We start from the raw sequence: 19298 nt of genomic DNA on the forward strand, positions 1-19298 counted from the left end.
TATATATATATATATATATATATATATATATATATATATATATATATCTTAGAAAATATTTTTTCTTAGATATATATTGGTTCAATTCATTTAGAGCTGATAAAAAAGTCTATATGATGAATTTGGAAACTGTCCACTTTGGAAATCATATCATGACTGACAGCATTGGAAAAGACACAGAATGAATTCACTGAAAGCAAACAAACTGAATTGGTTTCATTCTGGAAACTAAGACTTGGGCCGTCAGAATAAATTCCACGCAAAAAATGTGCAGGTTTGAATGTTTTCTGGCATTGTGTCACCTTCACCTGCTGGATCAAATTTAAGATGGTTATGGGACAGGGGACATTCCTCTTGGAATGTGAAATATTTCCGTTGACAGCGTAAACTCTTGTGTTTACACTAGCGTTCAAAAGTTTGGGGTCACCCAGGCAATTTCATGTTTTCCATGAAAACTCACACTTTTATTCATGTGCTAACATAATTGCACAAGGGTTTTCTAATCATCATTAGCCTTTCAACACCATTAGCTAACACAATGTAGCATTAGAACACAGGAGTGATGGTTGCTGGAAATGTTCCTCTGTACCTCTATGGAGATATTCCATTAAAAATCAGCTGTTTCCAGCTAGAATAGTCATTTTACCACATTAACAATGTCTAGACTGTATTTCCGATTCATTTAATGTTATCTTCATTGAAAAAAAAAAAGCTTTTCTTTGAAAAATAAGGACATTTCTAAGTGACCCCAAACTTTTGAACAGTAGTGTATAAACCTACTCTGTATTCTTATGGATGTATTTGAATTTAAAAGCATATGGGCTGTAAGGTGTGGTTCATTAATAATAGGGAGGCTCTCCATAGGTGTTGTTATGACACATAACAGTATAGCTGCTGATGCGATGACGTGTTAACTTGCAACTGATGCATGACTTCATAGAATACAATAGCAGTGGGTGTTTTGACCCGAGCCCCTGTGGGTCTGGGGGCCCCAGAGCAGCTACTGGGTTTGGATGTTGTTCAGAGATGGTGAGTAAGGTGAAAGTGACAGCTGGATACTGGTGTTGCTGATCTGGCTTCTTATCAGCAGCTGGAGTAGCAGCAGTACTGCACACCTCATACAGATGATTAACACCTTAATATACATGCACCTTTCCCTTTTATTTTCCCTTACATAGCATTAGGATTGTTCAAATTATCTCATCCCCATTAAATCTACATTATATGATGATTACACTGAAAGAAACACTGCAACAACAGCTTTTCAGAGATTGCAACCAATTTGTTCTCTGATAACTGATTGACATTTTTGCACCTTTCTTGTGTGTTTTCGAGAATGAGCCATCACATATTTGTAGAAATGTTCCAGACATCTTTAGAACCACTTCAAATAAATTTCACCATTCCATCTGACACATTTGGCACCTTTGGAAACTTTAGGTTCTACACTGGAATTTGGAATGATATTTTTCTCTTTTTTGTGGGTTTGGACAGAACAAAATACAGTTTTTCACAATGCCCCAAACCTTTGATCTAGGTCAATGTGTGTAAGTGGAGCTGACTCAGTCTGTTTATCAGTGACTTTATCACTTACTCATAGCCTCTTCAGTCTTAAGTTTCCTCTGACTCCTCATCTCAGGGTTTAGCTCCTCATCATGACATTTTGGAACTGCAATAATCTTGACAGTCTAGCAGATGATTCAGTTCATGGTCTGTTTACACCAGGCAGACATCAGAAAAATATTTCCCCTTTTGTTTGTTTTGTTCAGTGTTATTTCCATTGAAGCAAAAAAGAAAATGTTACACAAGCCTTGGAAGCACATCTGCAGGTTAGAAGAAACTAACAGAACTCTGACTCACTCTCTGTGCTACCTTAAAAGCTACAAACAACACGTTGAATCAATATTTATGAAAATCACAGCAGAGCTCTCTCCACTCTGGCAAAAAAAAATCTGTTAATGCCTCAAATATAATATTCAATATAAGAAAAATATTTTTCTTACATTTGGGCCAATCTGGTGATGGACGGTAGTGGGGCAGGGTGGAAGAAATTTGTGTCATTTGTGAGGATAATGTCTAGAGACTGTATGAATGGTGTGACTATCGAAATGTTTATTTCTAATGTGTCTAAGTGTGAATGAGGTAAATTGTTTTGATGCAAACCAGCGTTTTGTCAGCGGTGAATGTGGAAATGGGGCCAGTGGTCCTTTCTGTTGAATAAAATGTAGAAGCTGGTGGACATGTGTTTATCACTGGTGGAATGGAACTAAGTACATTCACAACAGCACGAAGTTCAGATGTTTATACACATTGTATGTATTGACAGTTCAGAGATACTTTTTGTACTTTTTACTACACTTTTTTTGATCCCTGAAGGCAAGAAATTCACAAATTAACCTTGACAAGGCACATATGTGAAGTGAAAACCATTTCAGGTGACTACCTCATGAAGCTGATTGAGAGAATGCCAACAGTGTGCAAAGCAGTAATCAAAGCGAAGAGTGGCTATTTTGAAGTATGTAAAGTATAAAACATATTTAAAATTCTTTCCCAATTGTTTGTTTGCTACAAAATTCCATATATCTTGCTTCGTAGTTTTGATGTCTTCAGCCAAACTTTTGACTGGTAGTGTAGATTGGAGTGATGATTACAGGTAAATAAGTGCATTCTGTAAACTGGTTAAGCAGGCCATTAGGTACATACACAGCAAGCTAAGAATTTCACTGCAGTGACATCTTATTTATTGCTGCATGTTAAAATGACAAAGCCTTTTAAAGTTATATGTAATCAGTACATTACACGGGTTAAGGCGCAGCAGCTTTAATACAACAACCATATTGCTGCTCACACAGTCCCTGCATATAGCTGACATTTCCTTCTAAATCTTGCACCATTGCAATCTCTGCAATCCATTTTTTTTAATTTAAGGTATTCTTCACTATTTGTTCCACCCTTAAGTCTCATCCATTAGCTGCTACATTCTAAACTTCATTTTATAAAACAGGTTTTTTTTTTAACGTTCTAAAACATCTGTTTAAGTGTTTTAATCTTTTTTTTATTTCTATATTGTTATTACAGTTATTTATTTATTGTTTTCTGTTTTTACTATACTTTCTATTGTTATGATCCTGCTCCAGCTTCTGCCCTTCTTTTCCCCTTCTTCCCCATTTTTTCTCCTTTCTCCCTTGGGTTCTGATCTGTTTCTGTTTTGTCCTCTCTCTTTGGTTCACTCTGTCTGTCACCTCTCCCTCATGTCTCTCTCTCTCTCTCTCTCCCTGTTTCTCCTGCCTGCATTCTGCCATCAGCTAATTACTGCAATGAGTGTCAGCTGCAATAATCAGCTCACGCCATTCACCTGTTCTCCACCTCACCTCCACCTATTTAAGCTCTGTCCTTTCATTCACTCCCCGCTGGATCATAGTTACCCACATGCCTTCATGGACTCTGTTCCCACCTGGACTCTGTTTTAGGACTCTGTTTTCCCCTCCTCTGGATTTCCCTCACTAGGACTCAGTCTTCTTTCAGATTCTCACTAGCCCTGCTTATGTCTCCAGCCAGTAGCTCCAGTCTCGTCTCCGTTCACCCCAGATTTCCTGAGCCTGCTTCCCTACCCCTTCTGTTCAGTTCCCCCATTTTGTAAGTACCCCTCCTTTGCTTAGTTTTGTTAGTTCAGTTTTGTGATCTTCCGTTTTTGTATTCATAGTGTGTGTTAGTAGCGGTTTAGCCTTGTTTCCTCCCAGTTCAGTTCTCCATTTATGTATTGTTGTAGTTTTCTGGTTTAATAAAAGTCTTTCCTAAATTCACCTGTCTGCGCCTGGGTTCTCCAGCTCCCCTCGTAATATCTATATGGTAATTACAAGCCTCCTTGGTTAACAAGCAATACTTGGCAACTAGACAATTTAAAAAAAATATTGTAAGAACTGATCTCTCCGCTCCTATCAATGTTATAATACCTACATTTGGAAAAACACCAGCAGTAGAACTAAGAAGACACTACTTTCTACAAACATCATTACATTTTATAACCACATTAGTGATTCTGCAACTCCACACCTGCAAACAATAAATGAACTATACAATGTACCGCTCTGAAGTCTTGACTTTCTGCTTGCTACCGTGTCCCTACTGAGTGTCTGCTATCCTGAGCATCAGATTCAGCTGGTGGTGCACCTTTGCGTTCTCACTCATCTTTTTGTGCTGCATGAAAATCTCGTGTCTTCATCCTGTTTTTCTTATTGTTGTTGTTCTCTAACCAAGGAGGCAGGATGAAGACAAACCTCATTCTTCTTGTTTCCTCTCATCTCCAAACAAGTTCAGGAATGCGGAACAGGATAGTCTCCCCTACAGGTTGATGTTTTCTGTTCCAGCATCTAGAAATGGAATCCTCTGTCAGATGATATAATCTCCTAGCTGTAACAGATATGCAGAATATGCTCTGTGCATTAGCAAGAAGCACACTTGTTCTTGGATTAAGAGTGTCATACTGACCAAGATTAGTAGGTCTGACCTTTGAGATAGGCAGGAAGTAGCATGTTATACTCAAGTGTGCAAAAATGATCATCTGGTGTCTATCTTCTAGAGGTTAACAGAAAATACTATAGTTGGGAACTCTGACAATTTAAGATTAATCTGAAAAAAGATACTATGTCAGTCTTTCTTTTATAGTATTTACAAAGTATTTGCTGCAAAATGGTATGTGCTGGAAGCGTAGAAGCCACGTTGAAAAGCCTGTTGCTTTGTCCACCATTTTGGAAAAAGGTAAATAAAACAATCAAACGACAGCTACCTATGTATAATTACACCTGTCAGGCTTCAGGTCTTGTTTACCTAAACTTATAAATTTGCGTTTGCTTTGGTTGGATTTAAGGCCACTGCCATGTTCACACTGTGAATTGAAAAGTCGAGGTCTGAATATAGAGAAGGAGTTGTGTTTATGACAGTGACCACAGGAAGAAGTCTTTGTATGAGTTGGCCTTTACTTTAATACTATAGTCATGTTTTTGTGTTTATTTACTGGGGACTTAGAGTGAGAGCAATGGGATCAAAACTAACAAAATCCACTTAAGTAAGGAGTTGGGTTTCTGTGAATATGAAACAGGAGAGCTGGGATGAATGTCTTTCTGTACTCGATGAATTTAGTCACCTCTGTGCAGAATAGTGCAATCCTAAGAACAGTTAAGCTACTACACAAATCTCTCAAACTAGGCCTTTCTTAGAGGACCCAGGATTGAGGAAACACAAGTTATATGGGACTGATACCTCAGATGTTACACCTGGAGCCCCTCTCTCAATGGGGCTCACATCCCCAAAGGCTCTTATCACCGCTGGTGCTAATGGCACATTCTTGCTGCCATGATCAGGGCCTCTGTGCTGTCCTTCAAACCAGTGTTTTCTAGTCCCTGTTAGGATTACTTGATATCTGCCACCTCCTCTATATGCTGATGGTACAATCCATTAAGGGACTTAGTCTCCACAATGTTTCTTCCTTCCCTTCATCATTGTCTGCCGTCTGTTTTCAGCTGCCTAAGGTCAGTCTAGGACAGTAGCTGGGACAGTGCATCACCTTGTCAAATATTTCGAGTAATGGTGACAATTCATTGGTTTTTGATGAAGGTTTTCAGGGAAGCTTTATTTAGCGTCAATGTGTTAGTTCCAACTCTACTAGAGTACAGAAAAACAACATAAAAACATTTTAAAATTAAGTTTATAAAAGCTTTTTATTGCTTAGTAACATAATTATCAAACAATGGAGGCAAAACTTTAGATAAAACCAGAGCCTGTGGGTGTTGCTGTTTCAGTAAAAGAAATAACCAAACTCTCCTCATGAACTGGAATATAAAGACATCACCTCTGCTCCTAGTGTATTTAACAAAGAATAAGTGATGAACGTATGCAGGTGTGAAATTAGCTAAGCCTGACATACTTTCCAGGCAGTGGAATGAATACCTCAGTTAAACAAATGAAAGATGGCACAGAGAAACGGAGTAACCACTAGTAAGTGGTAACAGAGACCGGCAGTGCAGAGGCAAGTTGCTCATATTAAATCACAGCCGCCTAGACTGACCAGTTAAGTACACATTTATACTCAGGTGCAGGAATTACTGCAGTTTAATAAGAGCATAGGAAGTGGAAGAGAAACAAGGATGAAAGCTCAGGAGTGGAGCTGAAGGCCAATCAGCCAGGAAGATGGGCAGAATAACGTATAAGTACCAGTCCTGGTCAGAAGGCCGCACAAATCAATTCCCACACATGAAACCAGGCCAGAAAGGGTTCACCATGAGGAAGGAACCACCAGGGGCTGTTAAACAAGCACTCTGGTATCCATGTGTGGGGCACTGAGTCATAGACTTCTCTGTTGTCAGTCCAGATGATGCTCAGGTTAATCTACCTACTCTTAGAGTGTTGTGGGATTGTTCTGTTGACTACTAGCTGGTGCTTTGACGCTCTGATCTTGTTTTTCAGTTTGGCTATAATGTCTGAGAAGCTTGTAATTAGAAAGTGTTGAAGTCTTGTGGGTATCTGTCATGATCAGGATTGTCCTGGCATGTGCTCGCCAGTCTGGGTGGGTGCCTGCTGGTAGCAATGCATTTATTTGTGCCGCCATATGACCATGGAGTGCTGTTAGCTGCTTCAGTCACTATGAGGGCATCATGTCACATCCTGGTGCTATCCAGCTCTACATGCTCGCGAGTTGTTGTTGGATGTCTGTCTTTGAGCGTGTCTGTCAACAGCTTGGTCGTAGTGGTGTGTGTCACCTCTTTTCCCCATTGGACCTTCTAGTATTGCTCAGCCTCAGCCCTAGGTGGGTCCGTTGTCATGCAGCTGTTCCCCTGCTGCTGGGAATACACACTGGATGGGTCTTTGGAGAACAGCTGCACTGGTATATCTCTTCAGTCGAGCCCAGAGCTGAGTCAGTCAGGCAGTCTCTAGAGTCTCGCATATGGATAACTTGTTGTACTTATTATCATCCAAAACTATCTCTTTTGAGACCCCTTTGCACCTCTATTAGCAGACTAACGTCCTTCTGGGAATTGTCGATCTTGGCTATCAACACTCTTCCCCATGGCAGGTGCTCTCTGCATGATATAATATCCTGCTGCATGTTGTCATATCCTGTTTTTTTCCGCTACATTTATGAAATATAGCAACTTTTTCAGTCAGCCAAGCATACAAATTGATTGTTAAGTGATCGAAGCAGAAACAAATACAAGGTAGTACAATACAAATGGCAACACCAACAGTGTCGCTATAATTTGCACGCTGTTATGTTGTTTTTTTCTTTGTCTCTATGTAAGTTACAGTTCAAATTGTCTTAAGACGCTTTACAGAACCTATAAGTCTGAACACCCAAGAGCAAACCCTACGGCGACAGTGGCAAGAACAAACTCCCTATTAATGGGAAGAAACCTTGAGCAGAATCCGACTCATATGGGGGACCCATCTGCTGCTGGCCGGCTGGTTGAGAGGGACAGAAGAAGGGGAGGGAGTGATGGAGGGGGAAGGAGAGGGACGGGAGAAGAGGGAGGTAGGGGACAAGGAAACATGTAACACACACGGGCATACATGCATGATCCGAGTACCATAGATGATACATACAAAGTACAAGCCAACATGGAAACCGATTCATAAGTTTACTGTTATAATGTAAGGCTCTGGCATTAAATATACTACATATATAGCTGGTAGTACAATTCAAACAGTGTGTAAGTGAGCATATCAGTATATTAAGGGCGATGCAGAGTTGATTGGTGGAAATGGGCAGCTGGAAACAGTGGACTGAAGGAAAGACAGCAGCAGCATCCCACAGTGGACATGATGGAGACTAAGCCAGTTGGTGGGAGAACAACCACAGATCTGAAGCATCCAGCTCTGGGACCAGGGACACTCAGAGAATGGACACAGTGAGAAACTGAGTGAATGCAGTGCAATAATGGAATATATAGTAAATACACAAGTAAAAAGAGAAAGGCTCAGTGCATCCAGAGAGGTCCCCTAGCACCCTAGGCCTATAGCAGTATAAACAGAGGCATAACTTTTGCCAGCAGCTGTTGCTGGGTGATCCAAAGAGATAACCCAGCTCTGCCCCAGGAGTATCTTCTCCCTGGAGAATTAGCTACTAATCTGTTTTTGGCTGTTGTTGTTGATGTTTCAGTTTTTAGCTTGAAAACTTCTGGCGGACTGTATTAGTGGAGTTAATTAGCAGCGCTTGTAATGTGTCATGTGAGAAGTTTTCAGACAGATGTTCCTCCACTGCAGCAGCGGCTGGAGCCCCGACATGACAGCTGGACCTCAGCCAGCTGACACGTGTGGTGATTTAAACGTTCCTCTTTTTTCATTCGGACTTCCATTGCTGCATGTGCCGACTTTATGAACGCGTTCCTATTTAACCTAGTTGCTCTCTGCAGGTTGCTGTGCGTGCCCGTTAACTCCCGGCGGACTGAGCGGTGCAGACAGTCTGGGTGTGACCGGAGCCGGAGCCAGGCTCCGAGGCAGCGCTCGGTCAGTGCGCACGGTGACTTGAACACGGACGGACGACGGATAGACGTGCTGCTCTGCGTCCTCGCCGAGGCAAGTACACACTTTAATGCGACGATGGCAGCTTTGATGTGCAGCTACATGTCCTGAGTAGTTTTCAGGCAGATGAAGGAGTCCAGCTCCCAGCCTTTCCTCGGTATAAATCCGTGCTGCTGTGTCAGTGTGGGCCGTCATCTTATTCACTTTGGTTATCAGCATGGAGGCTTCTCTGCACATTAGACCAAATTCCCCTTACAAGTTATTCCGGCTAAACTGCATGCAACACTAGTGAGTCATCACGTTAAGTCATAATTTAGCAGGCAGGAGGCAATGTCAAGTAATTTCTGATGGATATCTTGGATGACATGATATTTAAACTATTTCTTTCAAGTATGATGAGTAAAATGGGATAAAAAGGGACTTTTTCTAAACAAATAGTCTTGGAGCGTAAAGGAGGTCTCTGAGCAGCTGAGTTACTCACAACCACAAATATCATCATGTAGTTGGAGTAGCTTCCATAAATGTTTATGTAAGTTGGTGGCCTCTTAGAAAAAAGAACGGGTAATACCCCCTTACTTCTCATATTTAAAGTGTCCTCGCCATGATTCAGAGTGACCTGACTACTACTCATGTGTTTCCTTCAATAGGCATCATTATGTTGTATAACTTACACACTGAATGCTGTGGAAAGTTTAACCGGCTGTGTGTCACCAGTAGCTGTTTCAATGCAAGCTTTCTTAAAAGGTTCAAACTGACTTTTAAGATGATTTTAAAGTAGTCACCGACTGCAGAGCTTCTCCAGTAAAAACCGAATAGACTGCCTTTTCTCTGAGCTTCAGTCTGAAAACGCAGTGGATGTGCAATCTGCTGAGCTTTTCGTGGACTGTGACTGCTTTGCTGACCCATATGGCTTTTTGTTGGGGGCTTGCAGTGAGAGGTTTTAGTGCTTTTTAAGCTGGGTGCTTTCTATGTTGCAATTGCATATCTGATTTGAAACTGAAAGTACACATCTGTCTGCAGAATGAACGTCATTAACTTTCTGCAGTCTATCTGTGTTTCTGTTAGGGAACGTTGGGAACCCTACATTTGTATTGAGCAGGGAGAAAAGCCAGCAGCTGTTGTTGTGTGGACCAGGACTGGGAGAATACAGAGGGAGGTGTTTGCAACAGCCCTGAGTCCTCTCAGCTCCTGGCACCACACTGTGGCAAGCCTGTTTCTGAATTTATGGGGATAAAATCTGTTTCTGATGAGAAAATGAGGTGCGCATGTGTACTAAAAATCTAATAAATGTGTTGCATTGATGTAGCTTGTTCTTGTAGAACAATTCTAGCTCCATTCTTCCAGCTGCACTCTGGCTGTGTTAAAGTCTCTTGGGATTAAATAAACAACACGTATTAAAACATCACTTAAACTGGTAAGTAGACTCACAGCAAAAATCTGAAGTCAAAATTACAGGTTTATTGCTTTAATCAGCCTACAGTTATAAAGCTATGCAAAGGCTTGTAGGACAGTGAAATAGTTTTGAAATTTCTTGTAGTTAACAGAAAAATAATGTTAAGCAAAAAGACTGAAGCTCCCTCCTCTGAGAATTTCTATCCCTCATGTCTCTGCTTTTCAGAGAAGAGAGAAGGGTTTAGATTGTCTCTAAAATCTCTCAGCCTCCTCAGAGACTCTTTCACTATCTGCACTCTGACCTGCATAGGGTCTGCAAATGATGACTGAGTAAGTAGAGATTTTGTGCTTGTTGATCTGTTATCTCATACATAACCTGCTCCAGGGCAGGCCACTTGTTCAATTTACCATATTGATATTATCTAATAAGCAGGGACTATCATCACAGTCCTGAAAACCAAGAGTTAAAATTACCTAGATTACTTCAAATCCTGCTTTCTAGTACAGGCAACTGGGAACTGTGACATGTAAACACCCCACTGAGATTTCCAATCATTCTTTGTTGCTACAGAACATAGTGGCTGAAATGGTGAGAAATCAAAACACAACCGCACACAGATGATCAGGAACTATTTCTCTAATCTCTTGGATGTGATCAAAACAGGACTGCAAACATTAGCGCACATTTAAACACTCTCTCTGACTCTCTGCAAACTCATTTTAACAACACACCATTTAAAGAAACACATATTGTGTTAACTCAGAGGGTGCCAGATGATCCTGTTAAGAGGAAAATATTGGTGTTGAGTCTGTTAGGGTTGGGCCGATGGATGATGCCATCGTCTATCACCCCTGGCTGGCAGTCACAGTGCTGAGCACAGCATTGACAGGACATCACTAACCTGCTATGTACAACTTTGCTCAGGAAATCCTTCATAAACAAAGCAAAAAACAAACAAACAAAAGAAAAAACAACCCAGGAGTCAGGTTGTGATGGCTACACGACTCGGTCAGAGCATCGCTTTAGGTCTAGCAGGGTCTCCTGGTATGTAGTGGTTTGTACTAGAGGTCGACCGATATGGGATTTTCAAAGGCCGATACCGATTTTTAAAAAAATTTTCAGCCGATATCTAAAGCTGATTGTAGAAGCCGATTTTTAAGGCCGATATCCTTTTTTTTTTTTTTTTTTTAAAGCACATTGATTACAAAAGGCAATTTAAACACTAAAAGTATATACATGTATATATTACAACTTAAATACACTAGTAGAACTCTAACATTTATTGAACACAAAAAGTGAAAAAGTACAATAACATAAAGAAAATACTTAAAGTTTACAAAAAATACAATTAAAAAGTAACCTGAAAGTGGTTAGGGTTAGGCTTGTTGTTGCCTGGCTCACTCGCTCCGCTCATGCTCCGCTCTCTGAGTGCCGGGGGTCCTTCTAAGGGAAAAGTGGTCACGGCAGCTGCCCGTACGGGTGCCTGATCACAAATCGCCTTTTTATTTGTAAATATCGGCCGATGGCCGATATTGAAAAAAGTCCATATATCGGCCCAAAATATCGGCCGGCCGATATATCGGTCTACCTCTAGTTTGTACCAAACTGAACCGAACACCCGTGGCAAAGCAAAACTGAGCGGTGCCTCAGGTGCTCCACCCAAAGCAAAACTACCTCAGAGTAACATCTGTTGTGTGCGTGGGTGTAGACCTGATGGCACAGCTGAGGAGCTTGCCCTCGGCCATCCTCCTCTCATGTTATCCTACATTCAGGCCAGTCAGGTCGTCATCCACCATCAATGATGTGTAATATATAATCAAAATCTGATAACTAATGGAAAGGTTTTGGAGAACAAATTGTTAATCTATACATCAGTTAAAACCAAAACACGAAAATGATGTATTAATTTTATGCTGCCCACATAGACAGCTCATCAGCCATTGCTATTTACTGCGATGTGCCAACATGGCTATAATATAGTCTTAATGCATGAACTGTATGTCTATCAGGGTAGGTCACTCCACAGTTAAAATAATCACAAATCTCTGAGTTTGTTTGGATGTTTTGCTGTCATAACACACTATTTTTTGTACAGTATTTCGATAATATGATTTAAGGTGTACGTAGAGTTCATTTTCATTGCTTTGTAAATTGACTTCCTTTATATTGTACTGGACAAAAAGAAAGACTTAATTAACAACAAAGACATAATTACAACACTGACAATAAAACGATGATATACATTTTTTGACAGACTTCATAATTTTGTTTTTAATTCCAATGCTAGTAAAAATAAAAACAAAATTGTAAGGCTGTTTTTTTTTCCATCTGACAGTTTAGTTTAGCACTGACAGCCATTTTTATTCAGTCATGTCAACGTAGAAGAAAGATTACATTAACATTAACCAAATGTTTCAATCTTAAACAGAGAGATCAATAACATAAAAAAACACTTATTTACATTGAGTTTTTAAAACTTATTTAGATTTTTGTCATAATTACCACCAGAATCATTCCACTATCAGCACAGGGATGGTCATTAGTCATGGTCATATTATGCTAATGTCATCCTGATGACTCCTTGCAAAAAAAAAAAATCTATGTTATTTTTGGAGAACCATTCTCAATCTCCAGAAGTTTGTTCTGCTTGGATGACGGAATCTACCAATACTGTAATTTTTATGGTACAACGTGTGATTCTTGCTTAATCAGTTATGAAAGCTAAATGAAATTTACTTTCTCTTTATTTTTGTAATCAAGTATTTCATGTTAAAAAGTATTCTATATGTTTTATTTTGTATTATTGTGACATGCAACTACATATAGTTTAGAAAATATCAGTAGTTGACATCTGCATTATCATTTTTTTGTTAATATGTGCAAAGATGGCTTAATTTTTTCATATTTTAACTTGAGTCAATGACATGATGAGAAACAAAAGTTAAAAGGGCTTTATCAGGCTTTTATCTTTAATATTTCCTGAGATATTGTCAAACTTGACCTCAAATTTCAGTGTGCAAAAAACATGCTGAAACTGGGTCAACAGGTTATTAAAACAAAGATCTTGCAAAGTATTTGAAACATCAAGGTAAAATTTCACAGATAGACTTTAAAGTGTCGATATTTCATTCTACAGAGTTTCCAGCAAATCAGAGATGTTGAACAGAATTTGATGTTTGGAAATGGGATGACCATGTATGAGTGAAGGGGGTATGGATGCCTGTGTAGCACCCTGAAACATATAATATCATCTTGTTTTCATATGTTTTGTTTTATGTCAGTGTGTACAGTTGAAATAATTTACTTTTTTTGCCTTTCTGGCTTTATTTGATAGGTACAGTTTGAGAGGCAGACAGGAAAGTAGGGAGTCGGGGTAGAGACATGCTGCGTCGGGCAGTAGCCCTGTTCATGGGTCGCCTGCCCAACCAGTTGAGCTGTTCGGTCACCACGAAACAATTCACTTTTAACAAGTGCTTACCTGATTGTGGAGAGAGAAAAATTGTTGCACTTGCCCTTTAGAAAGAGAACGCCGTTGCTTTAAGAAGGAGAGTAAGAGAGACGTGTGGTATGCAGGCTGCAACCAAATAAGCTTGTACTGAACCGGGGATTTTTCTGTTAATAAAAGTTTCTGATGAAGATGGATGTGTTTTCGGGTGATTCATTTTGAAGTTGCAACACCTGCTCCATTAGTGAAAGTTCCTAAGCCTCCTATATCTGTGGTTTTGAGAGACTGACTATGGTGCATGCATTCGTGATTTGCTGATTTGACTGGTGCTCAGTGACTGATGCTTAAATTGTGGATGCCATGTTATGTTATTTTTTCAGAATATGTCAACCTTCTAATTTTTTTTTTAATGAGAAGATACTCTGTACGTACAGTGGTGTAGTGGTTAGCATTTTCGCCTTGCAGCTAGAAGATCCCCAGTTCACGCCCCGGCCTTCCCGGGATCTTTCTGCATGGAGTTTCCATGTTCTCCCTGTGCATGGTGTGGGTTTTCTCTGGGTTCTCTGGGTTCTCCAGCTTCCTCCCACAGTCCAAAAATATGCTGAGGTTAATTGATTATTCTAAATTGCCCATAGGTGTGAATGTGATTGTTTGTCTGTATATGTAGCCCTGCGACAGACTGGTGACCTGTCCAGGTGTCCTCCCCCCCCCCCCCCCCCGCGACCCTAATGAGGATTGAGCAGTGTATAGATAATGGATGGATGAGATGGATACTCTATATTAGATAAAGCAGTTGTAAAATCCATTATCTATATACTGCTTTATCTCTATCCCAGCTGACTTAGGGTGAAGGCAGGGGACACCCTGGACAGGTCACCAGTCTATCACAGGGATACACATAGAGATAAACAATCACATTCACACTTACAATTAACCTGAGCATGATTTTGGACTGTGGGAGGAAGCCAGAGAGCCCAGAGAAACCCATGTATGCATAGGGAGAACATGGAAACTCCATGCAGAAAGATCCCAGGAAGGCTTCGACGTGAACCGGGGATCTTCAAGCTGCAAAGTGAAAGTGCTAACCACCAAGCCACTATGCAGCTCGTAGCTGTAAAATCCCTAGGTTAAAAGGTCAAGCATTTGTTCCGTCTGCTCCTATTGCAGACATTTCTTCTCCAGCGAGATTATTTGGAACACTTTGTCATACCTTTACAAAATATAAATCTCTCTGAAAGGCAGGTGTGTTATAATTCCACATCCTTGAGCTCATGTCTGTGGCAGACTGTAAATTTACACAAACAAGTTTCAGCATGACATGCCAGTGTTAATCTTGAAATGCGTGAAGGCTGTCTGTGCTGTCTGTTATCACTCAGGGTAACTGCCAGTTTTAAGTGAGGTTGTGGTTCAAAATAACGATGATGCGTAGTTCAGTTCACGTTATACTTGGGAGACATCTAACGTCTGCATCAAGGTGCAACTAGACATGTGTATGGGACTGACCATCAAGGTGGATCTTTCTTCAGGAATTTCCCTGACGTCACGGACATATGGACTGTCCACAACGTCACAGAAAATACTACAGAGAAGCTTTTATACAGAATCTCTTTGTGATGGCTACGTGGTACCGAGACTTTTGGCTCATTTTCAGCTCTGTGAGTCATAGTGGTTTCTCATTTTGGAAAACCAAGTCTGTCTAACTGTTAAAGATTGTCATTACGAAATCCTGGTGTACATTCCCATTCCTGATTCTGATTATGAGATGGGGTTCTCTTTATTATAAGATAGTCTTCAGTATACTGAACACTAAGGTTTTTAAGATGTTTTCAACATCATAGTGATTCACAGATAGTTGTCGGTGCATCCATTGGCACAAATAAAAAAACTGGTAGTAGTTAACATGGCATGCTTCATTTACAGTGTTTGATATGTGTCTGGGGCTGCACAGTGGCTTGGTGGTTAGCACTTTCGCCTTGCACCTAGAAGATACCTGGTTTGCCTTCCGGGGATCTTTCTGCATGGAGTTTGCATGTTCTCCCTGTGCATGCATGTGTTTTCTCGAGGTTGTCCAGCTTCCTCCCACAGTCCAAAAATATGCTGAGGTTAATTGGTGATTCTAAATTGTCCATAGGTGTGAATGTGAGTGTGATTGTTTGTCTCTATATGTAGCCCTGTGATAGACTGGTGATCTGTCCAGGGTGTCCCCTGCCTTCACCCTAAGTCAGCTGGGATAGACTCCAGCCCCCCACAACCCTAATGAGGATTGAGCTATATAGATAATGGATGTTTCAACATTATACTACTTAATTGTTGTAAACAACATTGTTAACATTGTTTCATGTTAGTTTGAGATTTCTTCTTGTCATAGCTGCAAGAGAAGCTCTTTATAAATGTTTATCTGTGAGTGCGGTGCACCTCTGAAATATGCATTACATTACAATGTAGTGTTGACTTGAATTATACCAATGAAATGCAAGTGTCCGCATGCAAATAGTATTGAGTGGAAATGTGTCTTTTCTGCATCAGTACAAAAACTATGCAAGCTCCTGGTTGTCCAGGCAATATTTTCTTATTAATGTTGTTAAACATCATTTTTACAGTTATGCATTTAGACCTGTCTAGTTTGAATTCTGAAATTATTGTCTTTCATGTAGCCAGGAGCAGGAGCAGGTGGGAAAAAAGTTGGGGATAGACACACTAATTTTATCAGTTGTTAATTTGAATCATTGATTAGTGAAGGTTTCAACTTTACGGTTATTTGCATACCTGTCTATTGGGTCTTTCAACAAATCTCATGTTCGTTTGTACTTGTTACAAACACTTTCAACATAACATGTACACTGCATTGTCCATGAAAGGTGGCTAGTTTTTAGCCTTTTCAACCTCTATAGTATATTTTAGTATGTAAAAAGTGAAATAAGCTTTCCTATGTTCCACTTTCATAACACAAGGCAGCATCTGAAACAGAATGATTTTAAGTGAGCATTTTCTTTGTCTACCTCAGGCATTCTCTGTTTGAACATGCACTTGCTCTGAAGTAGTAATGAAGTAATGACTATAATGCACTTTACTGAAGTGCTCTCTTAAAGATGTGCTGTGTTCCAACAACAGCAGCCTGAATGCTCAGGACCAACACACCATCAAACAGCATCGCAAAAGGTTGTGATCACACAGGAAGCTTTTGTTTCACGGTCAAATGCAAAGTGAAGCAGCGAGCGTCACTGGAGAAGAACAGAGAGAAATGCTCAAAAGTGCAAGGAGCGTTGCATCATGCTTGTTGCTATGGAGCTGCCCAATAGCGTTGCTGGGTAACTTACAAAAGGACTTAATGTTGTGATGTGGTTGCAGTTGCGAAGGAAGATGGCATAGGGAGCACAGGCAGCAGGCTCAGCTTTAACTCAAACATCAGCTCTGGTTTATGAGAAATAATTACCAAAAATTAGGATTAAAACAAAGAATGAAAGTAGCTTGAAAGTCACTAGTTAAAGAGGAGCTGAATTAAATTTGACATGCTAACTTGGACTTTCTGGTGTTTTTAAATGTCACATATTCAGTTTGTAAAATCTTGACATCAAATAAGTTATTTTTTTGGCCTTTTTATGGCTTCATTTGGTAGGTGCAGTGGAGATGGACAGGAAAGGAGGGAGAAGAGTGGGTTGAAGTCATGCAGCAAAGGGCTGCAAGCAGGAGTCAAACCCGGGCTGCTGTATCAGGGAAGCCTCTGTACATGGGTCACCAAAACCTGTTGAGCTATCTGGGCGCCCAGACTTCATTAATCTTTTAATTGTTTAAGTCAAAATAAAGACTTAAACAATTAAAGACAAAAATCCAGAATAGTCACTTTTTAGTTGCTTTTCTTGGTCTGGCATTTCTTCAAACTGTTTAAGTATTGTTCTGTTCAGGATTTTGTTTGGACAAAAAGATGTCACTCTGGACTCCATTTGTGACAAAATAATTAGGTCATCATGAAAATATTCCACAGATTGATCTTTCAATTCAACTGACAACCAGAATACTAAAAAAAAACTGTAATTTAAGCCATAAAATATGTAGTTGATGTTTTTAAAAGGCTCAGTAATTTCCCACACCAGCTGCCCACCAGCTTTTGAGATAATACATTTGCAGGAACTACTGTCAGCTGCCAGTTGATCCACATTTGATGCTCTCATGAGTAGTTCAGGCGAGTCAAAATAAACAGTGTGTGTTCATGATTATAAAAGTACACATGACCCAGTGCAGTAGTGTGACTCATTGATTTGTTTTAAATAGTTTTTTGGACATCAATGGAGCTCTGTGGTCCAGAGGAATTATTCTCTGTCAGGCTTTGATACAGTCACAGTCTTTTTAGTGGAAACCTTCAGTGCTGGTTTTGTTAGGAATGAAAAGTATTTAGAATATTACCTTAATGAGTTGAGTAGAATTCTCAGGGAAAAAAAAAGTTTTTGGTCAGACAGCATTTTTCAGCAAACAAAGAAACTTCGATGTGAGAGGGTTTTGAGTGAAGAGTGTTTGCATTTTACATTTGCACCAATGTTGTCCACTTGTGTCTTTCTGTCTCTGTCTAATGCACTTGTTAATATACCATTGTTTTACGTTTTCTGTCTGTTTCTCCATTTACTGTAGTAAATATATATATGGCTGCACATCTAAAATGTGTTTTATTGACGGGATGTGGTAGTCGGAGCATGAGCATTATGCCATTAACCAGAGCACAGCCCATGAAGCTTTTATCCCTTTGTGTTGGTCTCCATAGTTACCCTGTTAAAGACTCAACTGACAGTCAGCTGTCTTTTGTGTTTGTCACTGGCCTCTCTGGCCTCCACTATTCTTTGATTTCTTTTTGCCAGAGCTTTGCAAACCTCCTCTGCGTTGACAGTGCAGCATCAGGTGACTGCAGCAGTCACATGTTCGGGATCTGTGTGTCTTTCTGTATCCCAGATGGAGATGTCAGTGACTGCAGGTGGACCGGGGATGTCTGCTCACCGCCAGCGCTCAGTAAAGAGGAGGAGGTGGGGAGGCCTGAGGCAGCAGTGGAAACTTCTGGGCTTGTTTGAGATCGATCAGGAGCATGAATTCTACAGCCTGACCTGTATGATGAAGGAGGGCTTGGCTGCAGCCATCCAAAGCACCGTTGACAACGCACCAACAGTGAGTGGGCTTCAGCAGAGGCAACATTTCAGTTACCTTTATCTCTGCACACACACGACATTTATGCTACCGTTCAAAAGTTTGGAATCACCCAGGCAATTTCATGTTTTCCATGAAAACTCACTTTTATTCATGAGTTAACATACTTGCACAAGGGTTTTCTAATCATCAATTAGCCTTTCAACACCATTAGCTAACACAATGTAGCATTAGAACACAGGAGTGATGGTTGCTGGAAATGTTCCTCTGTACCTCTATGGAGATATTCCATTAAAAATCAGCTGTTTCCAGCTAGAATAGTCATTTACCACATTAACAATGTCTAGACTGTATTTCCGATTCATTTAATGTTATCTTCATTGAAAAAAAAAATGCTTTTCTTTGAAAAATAAGGACATTTCTAAGTGACCCCAAACTTTTGAACAGTAGTGTATAAACCTACTCTGTATTCTTATGGATGTATTTGAATTTAAAATCACATGGGCTGTAAGGTGTGGTTCATTAATAATAGGGAGGCTCTCCATAGGTGTTGTTATGACACATAACAGTATAGCTGCTGATGCGATGACGTGTGTTAACTTGCAACTGATGCATGACTTCATAGAATACAATAGCAGTGGGTGTTTTGACCCGAGCCCCTGTGGGTCTGGGGGCCCCAGAGCAGCTACTGGGTTTGGATGTTGTTCAGAGATGGTGAGTAAGGTGAAAGTGACAGCTGGATACTGGTGTTGCTGATCTGGCTTCTTATCAGCAGCTGGAGTAGCAGCAGTACTGCACACCTCATACAGATGATTAACA

At 40.3% G+C, this 19298-nt stretch overlaps 1 protein-coding gene across 2 annotated transcripts in view; it reads left to right on the top strand.

Moving 5' to 3' along the window:
* The first annotated feature begins 27 nt into the window (after positions 1-27).
* pip5kl1 (phosphatidylinositol-4-phosphate 5-kinase-like 1) overlaps positions 28-19298 on the top strand; it is a 39843-nt gene continuing 20572 nt past the window's right edge. The window contains exons 1-3 of one of the 2 annotated variants that reach the window (XM_035951228.2): positions 28-8309; positions 8406-8568; positions 18291-18500. In XM_035951228.2, the coding sequence (XP_035807121.2) occupies positions 18291-18500 (210 nt within the window). In that variant the 5' untranslated portion in view covers positions 28-8309; positions 8406-8568. Of the gene's footprint in view, positions 8569-18290; positions 18501-19298 lie in introns of both variants that reach the window. The other variant, XM_035951227.2, reaches the window with a different exon arrangement.

The sequence above is a fragment of the Amphiprion ocellaris genome, chromosome 17, assembly GCF_022539595.1.
Source record: "Amphiprion ocellaris isolate individual 3 ecotype Okinawa chromosome 17, ASM2253959v1, whole genome shotgun sequence".
NCBI lineage: Eukaryota > Metazoa > Chordata > Actinopteri > Pomacentridae > Amphiprion > Amphiprion ocellaris.